Source organism: Diadema antillarum, unplaced genomic scaffold (genome assembly GCF_040938485.1).
Source record: "Diadema antillarum isolate AM-2024a unplaced genomic scaffold, OU_Dant_1.0 seq00000160_RagTag, whole genome shotgun sequence".
Lineage (NCBI taxonomy): Eukaryota > Metazoa > Echinodermata > Echinoidea > Diadematoida > Diadematidae > Diadema > Diadema antillarum.
The window spans coordinates 2,928,849-2,946,749 of NW_027271231.1; the positions used below are offsets into that span (position 1 = coordinate 2,928,849).

At 38.8% G+C, this 17,901-nt stretch overlaps 1 protein-coding gene across 1 annotated transcript; it reads right to left on the reverse strand.

Moving 5' to 3' along the window:
- Nucleotides 1-4,803: 4,803 nt before the first annotated feature.
- LOC139727917 (mesoderm induction early response protein 1-like) lies at nt 4,804-17,686 on the reverse strand. Its single transcript, XM_071638890.1, has 10 exons — nt 17,674-17,686; nt 16,308-16,332; nt 15,404-15,537; nt 14,150-14,381; nt 12,612-12,688; nt 11,750-11,819; nt 11,115-11,266; nt 10,177-10,353; nt 9,246-9,373; nt 4,804-6,564 (listed from the first exon to the last, which is right to left on the reverse strand). Exons 1-10 carry the CDS (start codon nt 17,680-17,682, stop codon nt 6,015-6,017), a joined length of 1,554 nt encoding a protein of 517 aa, XP_071494991.1. The 5' UTR covers nt 17,683-17,686; the 3' UTR covers nt 4,804-6,014.
- Nucleotides 17,687-17,901: the final 215 nt, after the last annotated feature.

The window sequence follows — 17,901 nt, forward strand, 5'->3', positions numbered from 1 at the left end:
TCTCAGCCACTCCAAAACCAATTTTTATCAAATAAATGTTGAATTCCTCTTGAAATTACATGTTCTTTTACATTTTACAAGAAGTTTCTCATTATCTTACCAAAAAGTGTTAGAAACCTAAAGTTAGGTCTCAACCAAAACTATACGCTCCCTTTAACTTGACGTACTCTTCCACACTGGCATGAAATTTCTCCGATGACATTTTTAAGGGAAAAAGAAAATTGCAGGGAATTCTTATCATTGGTTTACCACAGCTATACTAGAGGATTTAAAAATGAAATCCATCCCCCCTCCCCCCCCCCCAAAAAAAAAAACCAACCCTTCATACCACCTCTTTAAGAGTGACAGGAATACCTTGCCACACACCTGATAATAATGAGTTGATAGAAGCATCTTTTATATTTCAGTTGGGGCAAAGCAGAATCTCTATACATGATGCTGATGATTTCATTTGACAGTTAGAGAAATTCTTGCTCAGTCACTTTTTAGTCTGATCTTGAAATCCTGTGTTACAACCCATTCTTTCAGTTCATTGCTTTCAAATTTCCAACTGTCCAAGGCTAGTGCAGTAGAGTACCAAAGTGTGATGTCACGGCCATTCATTGCCTTAAAAACTGGTTCTAAACAACCTCACCTGGCTCAAATATCTGCGAATGTTATAGTTGGTAACCATGCTCGCACCTGGTTCCAACCCAAGCTCTAACAAAAGACTGGTGACATCATCACTTTGATAATCTAAACTGCTCTCGGATTACCAAGTCGCATGATCACTCAAGCTACAACAAATGTTTGGCCCCATGCCAAGAACAACTTGAGGGGGTTCGCACAGCTGACCTCTGCATACAAAGGACATGTCATCTCATGAACATAATTACACATCATTAAAAGAAAAAAAGAAGTTTTGCAAGCCAACTATGTGTGATGCAGGGATGTCAACCTTGTACACAGAATTGCAGTATTCTGAGGGCATATCTTTTGTGAATTTTCACTATCTTCTTTCAATCCCACTCAGCTATACCGACAAAGAACTTTACCATGCCCACTTCCTCGGTCTTCCTATACTATGCTAACTCGGCATATCTCTTATTTAATTTTTTTAAAGGTTTTTATGTGTTTATGTACAAAATTTACAGACTGCTTAAATGAAAAATCATATAACTATAATCTAGTAGCACCACCTTAAAATCTGTTTTCCTTTTCAAGATTTCAAAGAACCTTAATACTGTAAAAGTGAAAATTTTCGCAGTGCTGAAATTTTTGCACATTTCGTACAACCAGAAACTAGCATGAAAATAAAAGCACTCAAATGTTTTTGTTTGCTGTATGTGCCAGTTGTTGATGTCTTGATACCACGGAATCTAAAACACGCTAAACTCATCTTACCCAGCCGAGCACGAAAAATTACATGTGCGAAAATATCCACTTTTACAGTAGTTGTTTTTTACTTTTAAGCAGCTATCATACAAAAATAAGTTGAATTTGATGTTGCATTTCATTTGGAAAGATCAGTGACATAAGCCTACACAGATCTACAAACATTTCCCTCCTCTGTTCACCGTTGTCACTATGTCATCTTCTACAAATGTACCTGAATTAAAAATACACAATGAAATACGCTTGCTGAGTATATTTACATACATCCTTCTTACTCTTTCTTCTGTAGGTCATATAAAGCATACAACATGCTACCAGAATATATACAAAAAAAGAAAAGAAATGTATAGACCAGATCTTGAGGAAAATTGACACATGTCTAAACTGAACATAAGAATGATTGAACTTGTTGAACTGTAAATCAAACATAACTATACAACCAATCAGAAAATCAAACTTTGGTGCAGTACACTCGTAACTCAACATTTTTAACATTTAGTTCAAGTTAAAAAAAAAAAAAAAAAGGATCACCTTCCTACTTTCAATATTGTGAACTGTGCAAGTTTTATGACATGTACGCTATCTGCTCCAAACAAAACGGCAATAGCTTGAAAATGGAAGTGATTCGAGTTGTCAAGGCCACAATATTTCATACCAAGTAGATATAAGTTCATTAGACTTTGCCAATAAAAGCACAATCACCAAGCCACAGTCTCAATTTTTGCTTTCAGCATTAAATAAAACGAGTCCAGAGAAGAAAAGAGAATAGCTGGACACATGGAATAGGCTCTGTATGATGTTGATGCCCTGGAATATTTCATATTGACCACAAATTAAAATGATTGTTTGAGAATGGTAATAAATCATACGCTATGACCACTACTTCATAGATGCATCATTTCATGGGCCAAAAGCTGAAGCCGGGAAATAATGCATGGTGCACTTCACTTGCAAGCTTGACAGAAATGGCATCACTTCTGCAAAATGTAGCAAGCTTTCACTGTACAAGATCCCAGAGTACACACATTCTAAGGGAGGTGGAGTTTTCTTCGGGCACCGGACCGACTGGTCACAGTAAACTTAGCTGATTGATGCAAGTTTTACACAATGCTGGGGGGCACAGAAAGTTTTAGCTTGCAAAGACTACAACAGATGTAAAATACACGAATGCACAAAGTTCTTTCGGCATCATTCAGCAATTGATACCAAATACATAACATCTCTTCTGTCTACATAAGAGCAACACTCTGACTAGACCGTTACTCCAAGTGACTATCTACTGTCATGTCCACATTGGTCACTACGATTCTCAATAACATTTACACTTACACTGAAATAGTTCAAATGCCCACTGCCTGTCACAACAAGTTGCAACTGACTGCAGGTAAAAGATCAAGAATGTTTGCAAGCGAAGACAAGCACTGCTTTGCAGTTACACTGACAGGCAACTATTATCATGTAATAGTGCAGAATCTTCATGCTAAGGTATTGACCGATTCGGGTTCGTTGAGGGCAGCAGACATTTCATGGCACTGGGCGCAGCCATAGTGGGTGTCTCAGCCGACCCCCCCCCCCCCCCCCCCCCCCCCCCCCTGCTCTCCCCCACCCCGGGCAACATGTTTATCACGCACTTGTAACAAAGGTTCGCGCACTAAGCAAGCATTCGCGCACTCAGTATGAGACGCCCATTGGCTAAGGCAGTTTTTCATTCTGCGCGCGTGCTAATGTAGGGAGAGGGGTGGGGAGTGGGAAGGGGGGGTCGGCTGAGACACCGAGTAATGGCGCTGCCCATGCCAAAAATACACATAGCGCGTCACAGAATCGGTCAATACTCGTCTTTAGTGGATACTACTGCAGCAAAGGAGTGATGACATCACAATACAGTCTATAATTTCTGCAGCATGCTGAATAGTAGCCACCGAGTCCTGGCAATCACAGCTTGGATACACACTGTCTTTTCATACTATGCTGTACACTCCTACCACCCTCCAATCAAACCAGTCATCACTGCAATACAACCACAAGACCATGACCAAGTCTACAGATCCTATCTGACAGCTACACATGTCGCTGCAAACCAAACTCCCATCCATGCATTCATGTAAAACAAAGGACAAATCTACACTGCGCGACAGTGCAGGACTGTGAGGCTAAACAGGTAATCAAGCCACTGACTTGGACCCCAACAATGCACTGTCATTAGGCATGTCCATTTCCTATCTCATACAAACAATGATGAAGGCATCAACTGCGGTCTTGGCAAAAAAATGTACACAAACTTTTGGACAACACTATTGCAGCTTATTTTCCCTGATATTGAATAAAAAGGAACCGACGAAAATTGAACAAAATGTGTCAAATGAATAACTTTCGGCCGAACTCTTTCGTTGTCACTTCAGAAGTTATTGCAAGACTACCACAGGGTGATGAAAAGAACTGACAAGACATAAAGATTCACAGAGTAAATCAAATTATCTGGGACTTTCCAGTGATTAGGTACAAGGATGCTTAGGACCAATGAAATCTCCTCGTTATAACAAGTATCTTGTTATATCAAATAACAAGTATCTTGTAATATCAGGAAGAAAACACAAGAATATAAAAGGAATGGGACATGCAAAATTGTCTCGTATCGGGGTATCTCACTTCATCCCACCTCGCTATCATGAGGCTCCACTGTACCAGTAAAGTTGAGTTAATAAATGGACTGAGAATTGTTTTGAGGGGAGTCACATGTTCTGCCCTTCACATGAAAGCCTGACACACATCTGTTTGTTTGCTTGTTTGTTTGTATCATAGAATAGTGGAAAAGGAAAATACAAACTATATTTTTTACATGACAAAAAGATTGGAAAAGCAAGATTGCAGTAATAATGAAATGGGGGATTTCAATTCACAAGTACAGTATATAGACGTAAGTTTACAACAAAACTACTCAACATCTCAGTTATTGGTCCAGACAACACTCTATCTAATACCTTGTTATCCTGCGTCAGTCTAGGCTGAACTCGTAGAAAGTGTAAAGTGATCACTGTTGCACAGGTACACTGGTTTACCAAGTGCTAATAATACAGGCTGATGAGTGTATTCTGCTCAATCAGTGAAATATGCCAATAAAAACTAAACCATTTCATAAAATGTCCCACCTGCAAATTCTCCTTTGCGAAAGGAAGTTGGAATGGACTACAAAAAACTGTTTCATGTTGCCCAAGAAGAAATAAATTCTCTTTCAACGATATACAGCTTTGAAAATAGCCCAAAATGATGGAAACATTCTAATAATGTAGGGAGCAAGAGACCAAGTGGGTCTAGTGCTCACCCGAGTATCGCAAGTTCACCTTTAATACATTCTTCCAGACTATTACCTTAAAAGAACATAGCAAACACATATGTACCTTGGGGGGGGGGGGGGGGGGGGGGGGGCTCCAGGGGGCATGGTGCCATTTGCATATTGCATCACACTAATAATAAAAATAACACGAGAGAGAAAATTGTACGTTTTCAAAAAGATTAAAATGCAAAAACTGGCCCCATATTTGGCCCTAGCTGCCACTCCTGAATCTGTCACAAAAAATTAGAAAGCACACTTGATGTATTCACTCATACTATTGACTCTATCATATCTAGTTGTGGAGAATTTTTATTTTTCTTAACATCTCTCACTTTGGGGCGCCCTGGGGGCCCCAAGTGTAGCATGGCGCCTGTTTGGCACCACCCAAGTTTGGTGAAAATCTGGCCACACATTTTTGAAAAAAAAAAAAAAAAATGAGAAGGTGAAAGAATTAGTCCCTAATTTGGTAATTGCCCCAGGAGGGCACAAACACGCACTTATGTAGTTACCATGTGTTCTGAACATGTTTTGGTTTCGTAGAAGATTTTGTAAAGATTCTCTAATCAGGGGGCTCTGTGGTCTCATGGGCCCAAAGAAAGGCACTGCGCCTATTGGTGCAAATATATATTTCATCACCCGAGCAATAATACATGCCATGTTTGGTGACAAATTTGACCACACACTTTCAAGAAGAAGGTGAAAAAGTAAAAACTGGCCCCCATTTTGGCCCCAAAGATACACAATGCGTGCTGGACAATGAATGATCACACTAGCTTACTTGAGCCTCAGGAGAGCTTAAAGTGGTTACTTAATATATCAAAATAGAAATTCTTACATCACTATGCCATGCATTTTACGTATCAGTTTCTTGTGCGGTGAAGGTGGCATCTGATAATGCTTTTGTAAATTCCTGCAAAGGTTTCAACAAAAGACGCTAGAAAATAAACTCATGTGGTGCACAAGTAAAACAAAGCAAAACAAAGGCTCACTAACCGAGTGTTTTGTAAAAGCCATACTCTTTGAAAGCTTGCAAAAGAGCTACAGGAGACCTGTGTTCATCCATATGGTAGTTTGCACATCTTGCGTCTTCCATCACTATTTTCGCGCTGGAGAAGTAAATATCATCATGGTAACGGGAAGGTTCACATATACTCATTCTTTCTTTTTTTTTACAAACATACAAAAAGATGCTATAATGGTAAAAAAAAACTTAATATCTGTTGAATAGTTTGCATCTCTCTGACACTATATACATATTGTCACACAGAATACTGCAGCACGTTGCTAAGCGATCCACCGCAACTCATTATCATTGATTCACAACTGCACCAAACTTGTCTCTCGCTGATATCGCGTCAGTGCCCTTAAAGCCACCGCTGATTGCAGCTACCGAGGAGGCAGGCTGGTGGTAGGCTCTTAGACTGGGGTCAACGTTCTGCAAGTTATGCGTGAGGGGCGACGACGCGGGAGGGGAATCGATTGGCGCGACCAGCTCGGCAGAGTTGGGCAGATTCATGCCCCCGTTGCTGGCAATGAAAGTCTTGAGATTCTCCAGGACTAGGAGGTCATTGCTCTCCTTCAGTTTCTGTTTCTTGGTGGGCGGGACTCCGTCGTCTGAGGTGATGGGTAGGGTGCGCGTGCTTGCATAGTTAACAGAGGCCGATGCCTCGCTTGGCAGGTCTCCACTGGCAAGCACGCCCAGCTCGGGGGAACAGTTCTGCAGATCTGGCACACCGTTCAGCGCCAACATGGTCACTTGGTTGGGGGGCTTGTTGATCCGGCTCCGATCCAAGAGGGACTGAGCGGGCGGAGGGCTCATGCTGTTGTCCATGTCATCAAGGAACCGGTCCATGTAATCCCTTTGGGTGTGGTGGAAAGGGAGAGAAAGAGGGGTTGGGGTTTACTATTAGCATTCTAATATGCCAAACTGCTTTCAGACAGACAGGCAAATAATTTTTCCGTACACACTGAGGTACCACACAACTTTGCCATACTTAAGTTGTTGTTGTTTTTTAAAGTACTCAATTTTCTTTTTCAAGACCTCTGCTTAGGAGGTTATGTTTTAGTCGGTGTTGGTAAATCTGTCTGTCTGTTTGCAAAATAACTTAAAATGTTGTGAACAAATTTGGATGAAACATATATGGGAAACTGATGACGACACAAGGAACAGATGATTAAATTTTGGTAATGATCCAGATAAACGCCTGGATCCGGGATACTTCAACAAATTTTTTTTTGTTGTTGGAAGGATTATCCACTGGCAAATAAGGTCAACAAAAGAGGGAGTTCAAGCTGCATGTATTTGATATGTGCAAATGCGAACTGGGCATGCACTCGAGGTGCAGTGTGCAGTAAGCTGCCGATGAGGTAGACATTGAGACACAACAGAAAGGTTTCTTTATCATTGGGAAATAAGGGCGATTTTCAGCATGCGTCTTTGGGTGGAAATGAGCTGCTTGGCAGAGGTCTGCACTCTCCAAGTGCTTTTCTAGTTTAAAGGCATAATTTACCATTTGCAGATGAAACAAAAACCCAGCATTAGTGCTTTAAAATAGTTCTAAAATGTGAGTTAGGGATAGAAACAACCACTGTAAAAATTTAAATTGGTAGCGAGTATTGTTAAATATACAAAATGTGAACAATAATTATAATAGGAATGTTTCCAGACTGAACCGTCTACAATTATGGTTTATCGAGAAAAATACAGATATCTCCTTATATTTTAGGTTTGATGTCGAAAATTTTATATGATAAGATGTTTTGTGGTACAGCAGATCTACACATATGCATTAAATGTCATATCTTGAAAATTGTTTAAATTACTGTTCCCAAAGGTAAACAGGACCTTTAAATTGAATTGGATGCCAGGTCAAGGGCCTTAAGACTTTTGATGTCATCACTGGTGTAATGTTTCCCTTTTCATTTGGAATCCTTCTGACATGTAAACTTGCTGATTTCTGCTCAGAACTCACGGTTGAAAGATATGCATCCAAATTTCAATCACCCAATGCTAAATCCGTAACTAAAAGGCTCCAACACGTGCTAATGAGAGGGGCAATGTCATCGTGAATGATATAGATGCTATCATCAGAACTAAATGTTTTGCCCATGCAAATCATTACACGCAACTGTTTGAAAATTAACATTTAAAGCTTTTCCGACATCCAGGTAGCTTCCAATCCTTCCACCAAGTAGTCAACAACTTGTATAATGAAAAAACTAGATATATCGCTACGGCTACTGATATGCCTCCGCCATAATGCATGGTTCTCCTAATAGGTCTATAGTACAATGTCTTGACAATGTGTGATGACAGTTTCACACAATTGGCAAAATATTAAAATGACAGGTTTGACACAAATGTGCTGAATGTTCACTTTCCTAGAACTAGGTTCAATTGGATGAATGATTAAAATGTCAGAGTGCAGGTATTTGGGGAACTGATGATTTTTACTTGACTTTTGACCCTTTTATAAGTTTATGCATTGAGTAATTTTCAAGGTATTGAGAAAAAGTATAATTTCAGTATCAAATGGGAAAATAGCATTATCTAAACCTGGCCTTTGACCTTTGACCTCACAGTTCCAAAGAGAATCACTGTTAGGTTGAACATGCATAAATATGTAAGTTTCATGATGATACCTTGAGTTACTTTCGAGATATGGAGGAAAAAGTGCAATTTAGCACTTTCACTTGACCTTTTACCTTTTGACCTTTGACCATTAGGCAAGAAACTTCCCCAAAAATATATATTGGGTAATACATGCCATCCATCAAGTTTTTAAAAAAAAACCTTCAGACATATTGCATTTTAAGGAAAGTAGTGATATTTTGAGGAGTTGACCTTGACCTTTGACCCCCTGACCTTTGACCCATGACCCTTAACTTCCCTAGATAATCACTGCCCATCAGTACAAGCATATATACTAAGTTCCATGAAGATACCTTGAACCATTTGCGAGATATATGGAGAAAAACATGAAATTTCAATTTTTTTTCTTCACAAAATAACCTGACCTTTGACCCTGTGACCCTAAAATCCACACAAAGTATTATCCCCCAAGGATATACCCTCATACAAAGTTTGATGTAAAACCATCACACGGTTCTTGAGATATTGACAAAAACAAAACGGGACGGACGGACGTACGTACGGACGGACGGACGGACGGACGGACGGACGGACGGACGGACAGACGGACGGACGGACGGACGGACGGACGGACGACCCGAAAACATAATGCCTCCGGCCACTTCGTTGCGGAGGCATAAAAAAATGACAGCCAGCTTTTCCTACATGCAGCCAGCTCCCTATACTTTCACGAAGTAGTCAACAACCATTATGGAAAAAAAAAAAACTAAACTAAAAAACAAAACAGAAAAGTAATTGACTCTCTGAGTACGAATTCTCTATCGACTTGGCGAGAACAGACCAGTAGAGAACAAGCAACAACTGCTCAGAAAAGCGGAAACAATGCCAGGAAAACCTACACCAAGCCTGGCACAAGCGGAGTAGAGAGAGAAAGAGAAGTCAACCTACGTAATGCCTGGATGCAAGTGATACTTCTTCTTCACTAGTCGGCTTTGATTGGCGAACATGTCGTGCCGCGCTGTCTTCTTCCAGAGGTAGTAGAATTGGACCAACTCACCAACCGATCTCGTTCTGACCTAAGAGAGTCACAGGGTTTACAATGATTGTGGAAAGTGGAGCTGTATCAGGCATGCAATTCAACATACAGTTACAGGATTAGGACTAATAACTTAAAACATGCATTTGTATAGTACGTTAAACCATATTGGCATACCATGTTACTACCAACCTTGCAGCAAAACACGTAGACAAACTGGAGTGAAATTTACTGAATTGGTTATTTTCATTCATCTTTCATAAAGGCCTCACACTTTACTATAACAAATGTTTGCACATTTAGAAATAGCTGACCAACATGGCTTTTTATTCTTTAGAAATTAACAAGTGTTTCTCATGAACAAACAAGGACTAACTGGTAGATATGATAAAATTGCCTTTGTGAAAAAAAAAATTGAATGGATCTGGGCTCAAGACTTTCCAGTACTCCGGTGCTTGGAGATCATTAATGACAATTATTTTGTCTGGAAACAGATAAGTGGAAATACACTTCTGGGGAATGATATGCAGTCCACCATGTATAGGTCGAGTCTTGGGTACAGTGCATGAATGCTTTGAATACGGAGCTCTTCTGTTAGAACCAACATAGTTATGATGAAATTTTGTTACATGGAAGTAAAAATTCAGGTCCCAGAATTATAATCAGTAATGTCTACGATGCCAAATTCATTTCGGATATAACAAATTTCGATATAACAAGACAACTGCTGGTCCCAAGGGCATTTTATAACAGGAGTCCCCTGTATTGATTTGGAGCATCCAGGATATTCAAGGGACTTGACAGATTTTGCTGAGCAGCTGAATATCAAATAATTGGCATTACCTTGTGTTGGTGTATAAGGTGGAAGTTCTTGCCGTAAGTGCGGAGGCCGCTCTCAAAGTTGCGACACTCTTCCTCTGACCATAGGCTCATCTCATCGGCGGGCGGAGCCATCTGCATCCGATGTCTCCTGAGGGCCTCCTCCACGTTGTGCCCACACTGCAGAAGGATGTACAGTGCCTGAAAGGAGCAAGGCAGAGATGCCATTAATCAATCATATTTTCCTTCTACATAATACTTGGAGGTACACGCCATTCAGTGTACAGCAAGTCAAATTCTCGTCACCAAAATCTAATGTGAAGCTGAAAAAACAACAAAAAAAACACTTCAGTGACAAAGATAAAAATAATTACATCTAAAATATGCATACTGTAAATGTGGAATACTTTTTACAGAATTTTTGTGACTTTTGTGCCGTGCTTAACTAGTACTTAACTAAAAACATGGGTGAATTATATTGCAGAGATGTTGAAACACATGTATATATTTGTGTCTTATTGTGATACAGGTTGTATTACAAATGGAGTTCACTGAAATTGGCTTAGCCTGAAATAATTAACTAATTGCGTGAAAGTTTCTGAGGGAATGAGATTGATGCCACTCTTCTGTGAATACATTTAAGATATTAGAACTTTGTAATAAAAGTTTCCTTCCAAGGTTCAATTCAATTAATTTCACTCTAGTTATTACAGTCCACTACTGTACTTCCTTCTTTCAGTATTGTGCAAAAACCTCCAGGGAGTATAAACAAACAACAATAAATTTCATTTTCAAGCTGATGTAATGAATAAGTTTCTGATCTTTAGTTTTTATCCCTGATATAAGAAGATACCAGATTTAGTACGGATATTTCAGTAGTCCGAAGCAACTTATTAGAACAAGATTTCCCTGTACAGGTAGAGAATTCTGGATGCGAGGAGGCCTCTGTAGTGGGTACATACCCTTTCATCATCCCTGATGTGGCAGCCGGTGGGAAGGGCCTTTAGTCCCTGCACGCCGGGAAGAGGTTGGTGGACATGGTCTAGGAAGCGTTCTACATCAGCTGCCTGCAGCTTGTTGGGATCCCATAATAGTCTGTCCTCATTCTCGTACACTGCGTGTTAAATTGTGTGAGCAACAGGACATTACTTAGGCACACAAAGAGCAAATGGTTGATAAATTCACACTAACAGGAATACACACATACAGACCAGATACACTTGTACATACACTATCCTCAGGCATTAGAACAGAACAAAATGTAATGTAACTTGTTCAACTAAATTAATCAAATCAAGGAATCTAACATTGCATTTTCAAATCTAATATGTAAATTCCAATTCAATACTATTTACACTGTACATCGCTTACACAGTACCATGTGCGACGCAAGTTTTATGATTATCAGAAGTGCTGTTTTTCAGACATTAGCATATCAATCATTTCACCAACATAAATTCTTAATACGAATCTAAACAGCATCCAATAAAAGACCAATTCAATTGTACAGTCACTCATGGCTCCAGCATGACTTCCTGACTCCACCCGCCTTGCAATGCTAAGCTTAAATGAATCACCATGGTTACTGGAATCTCACCTGGAGCATCGTCGTAAGGGCTTAGTCCCTCAGGCACAATGGCTTGGAAGTCATGCCCAACACTTATACACTACACAGGAAAATGGAAGAACAGATCCTATTCGTGTGAATCATTGACACAACAAAAAGCCATGAAAAATTAAAGATTCTCGCCTATCATTAATATGGAGTCATTTGTGTGGTAATCCCTGACAGACATCAAATACAAATCTATCCAAGGATTTAAGCCTATACAGGGGTCGCACTTAACTTTTTTTTAAACTAGCCAGGCGGACTACTTAGAATCAATTTTGACACTGAAGCAATATTTTGGCTAGCCAGACGGACTAGTTACTTCAGAATTTTATGATTTTTAGCTAGTCCGACATGATTTTGGGTGGCCAATGGCCAGCGGACCATCGCCAATTTCGAACCCTGCTATATTGAGGAATAAAATGAACTGCTGTACCACAGTATGTTGTTGGGCAGGTCTTAACTTGATGCACTGCACACACTAATGAAATGGATAGAAATAACTGCAAAGGCCAGAGCACACTTCACTCAACAATTTACAACTAACTGAACATAAAATACTGCAGAAAGGAATGTCATGATGATATAATCCACTCAGATATTATTCAATGATAGTGGTGAAATAACAACTTGTGATAAAGAATAAATCTCAGAATATTGGTTAGCTAGCAAAGGAGAGTGACATAGTCCTTCATCTCTTCATTACATTTTCCAGCTGTACAAAATCTAATAAACTATACAGATAGCATGCAATTCTAACAGGAAAGCTGAATCACAAATGCAAGCACAAGCTCAAATTCATGGATACACCTCATGATAAAAATGGTTACACTGTTTCAATAAAACTGACCTTCTTCCAATCATCAGGCGGAACGTAATCAGAATCCTCGGAGCCTGACTCTGATTCTTCGTCTGGATTGGCACTCGCTGCAATCAAATAAATATAATTTACTATTTAAAATGCATGATCTCCCACATCTAGTCAATCTCTCTACAGCTCGACAGTCTAGCAAGAATTTCATTGTCTTGTTTCACAAAACTGCAACAACAAATAAAATACAGTTTATTTCAAATCACTCAACACACAACGTACTAGTACATGTATGTCTGCCCAATACGATCTTGTTAAAGGGATTGTTTAGTTTTGTTTGAGACCTAATTTCAGGTTTCTAACATTATTTGGTGAGATGAGAAACCTCTTATGAAATATGAAAGAGCATGTAATTCCATGAGGAATTCAACATTTATTTGATGAAAATTGGTTTTGAAATGGCTGAGATATCCAAAACAGAGCGATTCAATTAAAGTGTGGCACCCAAATTTTATTACGATCGCTTTGTTTTACTTTTTTTTTTTTTTTTGATGTTTCAGTCATTCCAAACCTGATTTTTATCAAATAAACTTTGAATTCCTCTTAAAATGGTATGCTCTGTACTATTTCCTACGTGCTTTCTTGGTATCTCACAAAAAGTTAAAAGCCCAATTCTCATCTCCACCAATACTGTTCTATTCCCTTTAAAAATTCCCACAATTAGAATCAGAGTAATTTTTTGTCTTTGTGATTTTGAGAAATCCGAAGTTTCACAGAGCAGCCTGCTCATCTCACAAAGCCATAACGATACGAAAGTGAAAAAAAAAAAGACTATACAAACAAACAGGAGCATAATTCACGCACTATTACTCCTGCTTTATCTGGCATGAATGAAAGTTCTTGTTTACACATGTTAAAAAACTGTAACTCTTCTATTACCAATGCCACAAATCAGACATAATGTATGCTAAAAACATCCTTCATAATAGATTTGAAACATGTGATCTACATAAGATGTGAAAAAACTATGACAACTCCAGAAAAACACTAGCACTTTATAGAAGACTAATAGGGCACAAAAATGATGCATCTGAACAGAAGTATGTCCATAACTTTGCCGAGACCTTTGTTTACACATATTTGACATTTTGCCTTATCTGTCACTTTACACAACCCACTGTGTAAAATGAATTACACAACCCCTGTGGCACAGTCATCTCCACACTTAGACACACAAGCAGCTGGATAACAATGCCAAAGACACATACTTCTCTCACTGACATACATTCGTACCTGCACATACAGCAATGCATATGAAAGTCTTTACAAGACTAAAAAAAAAATAACAAAAAGAACCGGCAGACGTTCTAGTCTCAGTTGAACCTCTTAGCTGTCATCAGTTGGTAAACACAACCGTACAGCACTGTGTCGGCCAAACTGACCACGAGACAAGGAGATGTAAATGAAGATGGACACGGGAAAGAATTCAAACGGCATTTAACTCACGGCCGAACTGGCCATGAGACAAGAAGATGTTACTAAAGATGGGCAGAAAAGAATTCCAACATTCAACTCACATCTGAGCAATCTCTGGGTATGCGTGCGACCTGGCGTAGAATCCCTGGACCCCTGGTACACATCACTTGGTAATGACTCCTCCGTCTCGCCATTAGTTAAGTCTTCTTCTCCATTGGTGAGGTCATCCTCCTCCTCTTCTTCCTCTTCTTCCTCTTCCTCATCATCATTAGCCACACCCCCTTCGGGTGGCAGGTACATGGCTAAGAGGTCATCCATTGGAATCTCAGCATCCTGCAGGCACAAAGTCAGAGACGAATGTGACAATCTAGCGATGCATAGTTAACAAGTTATTTCTTCTATCTCCTCAGAAGAAAATGGCCAAGTAGAATAAGACATCAAATATAAATGGATCAGATGTTGATGGGCAGAAAATCACAGCAATAATTTTAAGAGTACTTGTAAAACTCAGTTGAGGTCTTTTTATATGATTTTTTTTGTGTGTGCATAGGTTTTGCTACAAATTACTGTTTGTAAAAGGTTAGGAGAAGGTACACTATTGTGATTTTTGTCATAATATGCCCAAATTCATTCATCATTTGCTGGTTAATTATACAATGGTATACCCTTTGTGGCATTGATTTGAGAATTTCATATCAGTAAAGTTTACATAAAAACATCACCCACTCAATATTCAAAAGGCTCATTGGATATAATAAACCCTGCGAAGCAGCTACATGTATCACTTTGTCTTGCGCACACACAATTTTACATCGAACATTCAGCCCAATCGTTTCATTATCCTGAAGTTTTCCTCAAATCTTTAACTTTATTCTTTCTTTTATAAGTGAGGACAAACTCATGAAATCACTGAGTTTTCAAACAGAAATGCTGAAGAGCCACTGCCATCTTCAGGGGCAGATCCAGAAATTTTGTAAAAGGGGGGCAAAGAATATTTTTGGTGCTGCTTCCGGGTTTCATCTCATTTTTTTCTTTTTATTTCTTTTGTTTCAACAAAAAATAAAGAGGGGGCGCGCGCCTGGTACACCCCCCTCTGGATCTGCCACTGATCTTGACAATTGACTTAACTCACAGACTGGATACCAGATACGATGAATACATATAGTCATATTCAACATTCATCATATTCTTTAAAACTCTACTTGAAAGTTTTTCATCTGAATACAGCAGCAATGTACTGGGTTTTTTTTGTGTGTTTTTTTTCATGACTTCCATATCAAGAAAAACAAAAATTGTTGCCGAGATGGCTTCCCTCTTCAGGGAACATAGCAAGGTGCCATAAAGCAAATGCTCACCTGCGCTAGTTCATCCAGCTCATTGTTGCTAAAACTCTCCCCACTCTCATTTTGCTCCTCTTCCTCAAGCGTTCTCTCGTCATCGTAGTCATGGACCATCATTTCGGCCGTGACATCAAAGTCACGATCATTTTCTGAGCAGTCAGATTGAAAAAAAAAATGTTCATCAAAAATTCAGTTTTGACATGGAAAATAAATGTGTTCAGTTTACATGAAGTGCAGAATGGTGAGAGCAATGTAAGCCCACACAAGGAATTCAATATCCCCTCTTTCATTAGCAAGCAAATAAAGCATATTTCAAGAAAAAAGTTCATAAGATATTGGAAACCACAAGTTTCTTCGAAGTACACACTTCCTCTATATTACATCAAAACAGTGGAGAGAGCCTCATTTTGGCAAAGCATTTGGTATTGGGAATTTTTTTTTTTTTACTGGTTCTGCTTCCTACAAATTCCAGTAAAACTTAGTCAATACAAGTTTCATTTATGATGTACAACAGGAAAAACAAGAATATAGGTAAAGTAGAATATCAAGATTATAAAAGATTTTAAGAAATATACATATAAAAACAAGACTTTGTACCCTTAAAGTGTTACCATTCACAAGTACAAGTTTTTTGAGGAAAATGAACACTTGTGAACTTTTCAAATTTTCACCGTTTCCTATGTTTTATGTATACATGCATTACATAAAAATGTGGAACTAATCTTTCATCAACAATAACCATCTGCATTGGTTAATTCAATAGCAAATAGTTTTTCTTTCTTATTTACTGATTCATTTATTCATTTACTGACTTATTTATTAATATATCTTCATTTTGTGTTTTATTCATTTTCATTATCCTATTTATCATTTCTTATTTTTTTGGTTTTGTTTTGTTTTGATTTGTTTTTTTGCTTACCGGGACTCGAGTCGCTTGTTGCCGGCTGGAGAGGAGGAAATATAAATGTAATCAAGTTACTTTGTGTGATGTTACTTCTTTTTCACATTAATTACAATAAAATCCATGACAATTTGTTCAATAATACCATCAAATGCATAGTATACAAGAAGTCATACCAATACAGACATTTCCGGAAAGCACAATCTTGACACTGAAAACTTGTGGAATGGAAATGAAGCCGTATAGCTGGTGTGTCAAAATTAGCATACATTCAATGATACCTTCCATGATAAACATGATATTTCACAGTTGGCAACAGATAGGACCAGAAGACTGCATATCAATTTTAGAAAATGGGCTGCAATACTGTTTTTGAGGCATATACACGAACATGACACTATATTTACTTTCCTCTATAAATAAAATTAAAATTAAAATCAAAGAATGAAAAATCATTTGGCTTGCTACTAAGGAGGGTAGGGGATTACTGAACAGTCAGTAACTCATGATTATGATAACATAATAGCAGACGATATGGTATTACGACATCTTTGTGTCTGATAGTGATAATGAATGCGCGTTTCCAGCACAGACAGCGAACTGTGCAAGTGCTAGTGATGACTTTCTACTCCTTGCCAAAGAGCGCTTATTCTTGAACTGGACATAGACCTTTAACATTTGACTACTTTTGTCTGTAAACATTACTTTTTTAGTCCTACAGTTTTGTTACGTCATTAACTGCACAATTGCCCTCTGCTCTGTCGCTGATGTTGATACGGCTTACGGAATCTACACTTCATCGTATTTCATTAGATCTCTAGGACCCCACATATCATTTATAAGATCATAATTTTGCATTTACATTATAGTTTATAAGGGAAATCAAAGCACATTTGTACAGGGACGTCATGAACTACGATTCCGTGAACCGCTAGATAGGCCCTCGGCAACTCTCAACTTCCCAACTCAACGGTCCTTCGACCACACTGCCCCCGGAGTTTCGGGAGCTGCACAGAGTCATATGGCCCTATCATAGGATTCTCCGCAGTGATACATGTTCATGCACCGCCCTACAACATGAGACGTCGATGCCATCTCTTCCGATTGGTCGATCAATCCTGCGCGCCGATACATCAGCGCAGTACATAGAGTATACATGTAGTACGTGGGGAAACACTAGCCTGCAGGGTTACGCGTTACTTGCCACAAAACATTACTTCTTTCACTCCACAGTAGTCAATATTTGAACGGACATAAGCAACTTTTAGTCTCATAGGCTGACAGAATAAATACCAATAATCTGCTTCCAACTCTTTCACACTTATTTGTCCTCAATGAAAGGTCAAATTTTACTCGTAAATTTAGAGATTTTTCGGTGACTTACCTCCGCCATGATAACACAGTATTATGGGATAACGTCGACCTCTACCGGCTGCTGACGTAATAGCTAAAAAGTCCCGGATGTTCTCATTAGGGCCTGTACATTATCTGTATCGTAATTGGTCAGTTGAATAGCAGTCGTTTTCAATAGAAAAATGACATTACAAGGATAAAATCAGATATTTCAATTAAAAAGGAACTAAGAATATTCTAAAATATAATTTGATGCCTT

What these genes read in the sequence shown, in the direction of transcription:
- LOC139727917 (XM_071638890.1), bottom strand. An exon ending in AGCTGGATGAACTAGCGCAG is followed by an intron (nt 14,382 to 15,403) that starts GTGAGCATTTGC and finishes TTGTGCCTGCAG; the next exon opens with GATGCTGAGATTCCAATGGA. An exon ending in ACCTTATACACCAACACAAG is followed by an intron (nt 9,374 to 10,176) that starts GTAATGCCAATT and finishes TGACTCTCTTAG; the next exon opens with GTCAGAACGAGATCGGTTGG.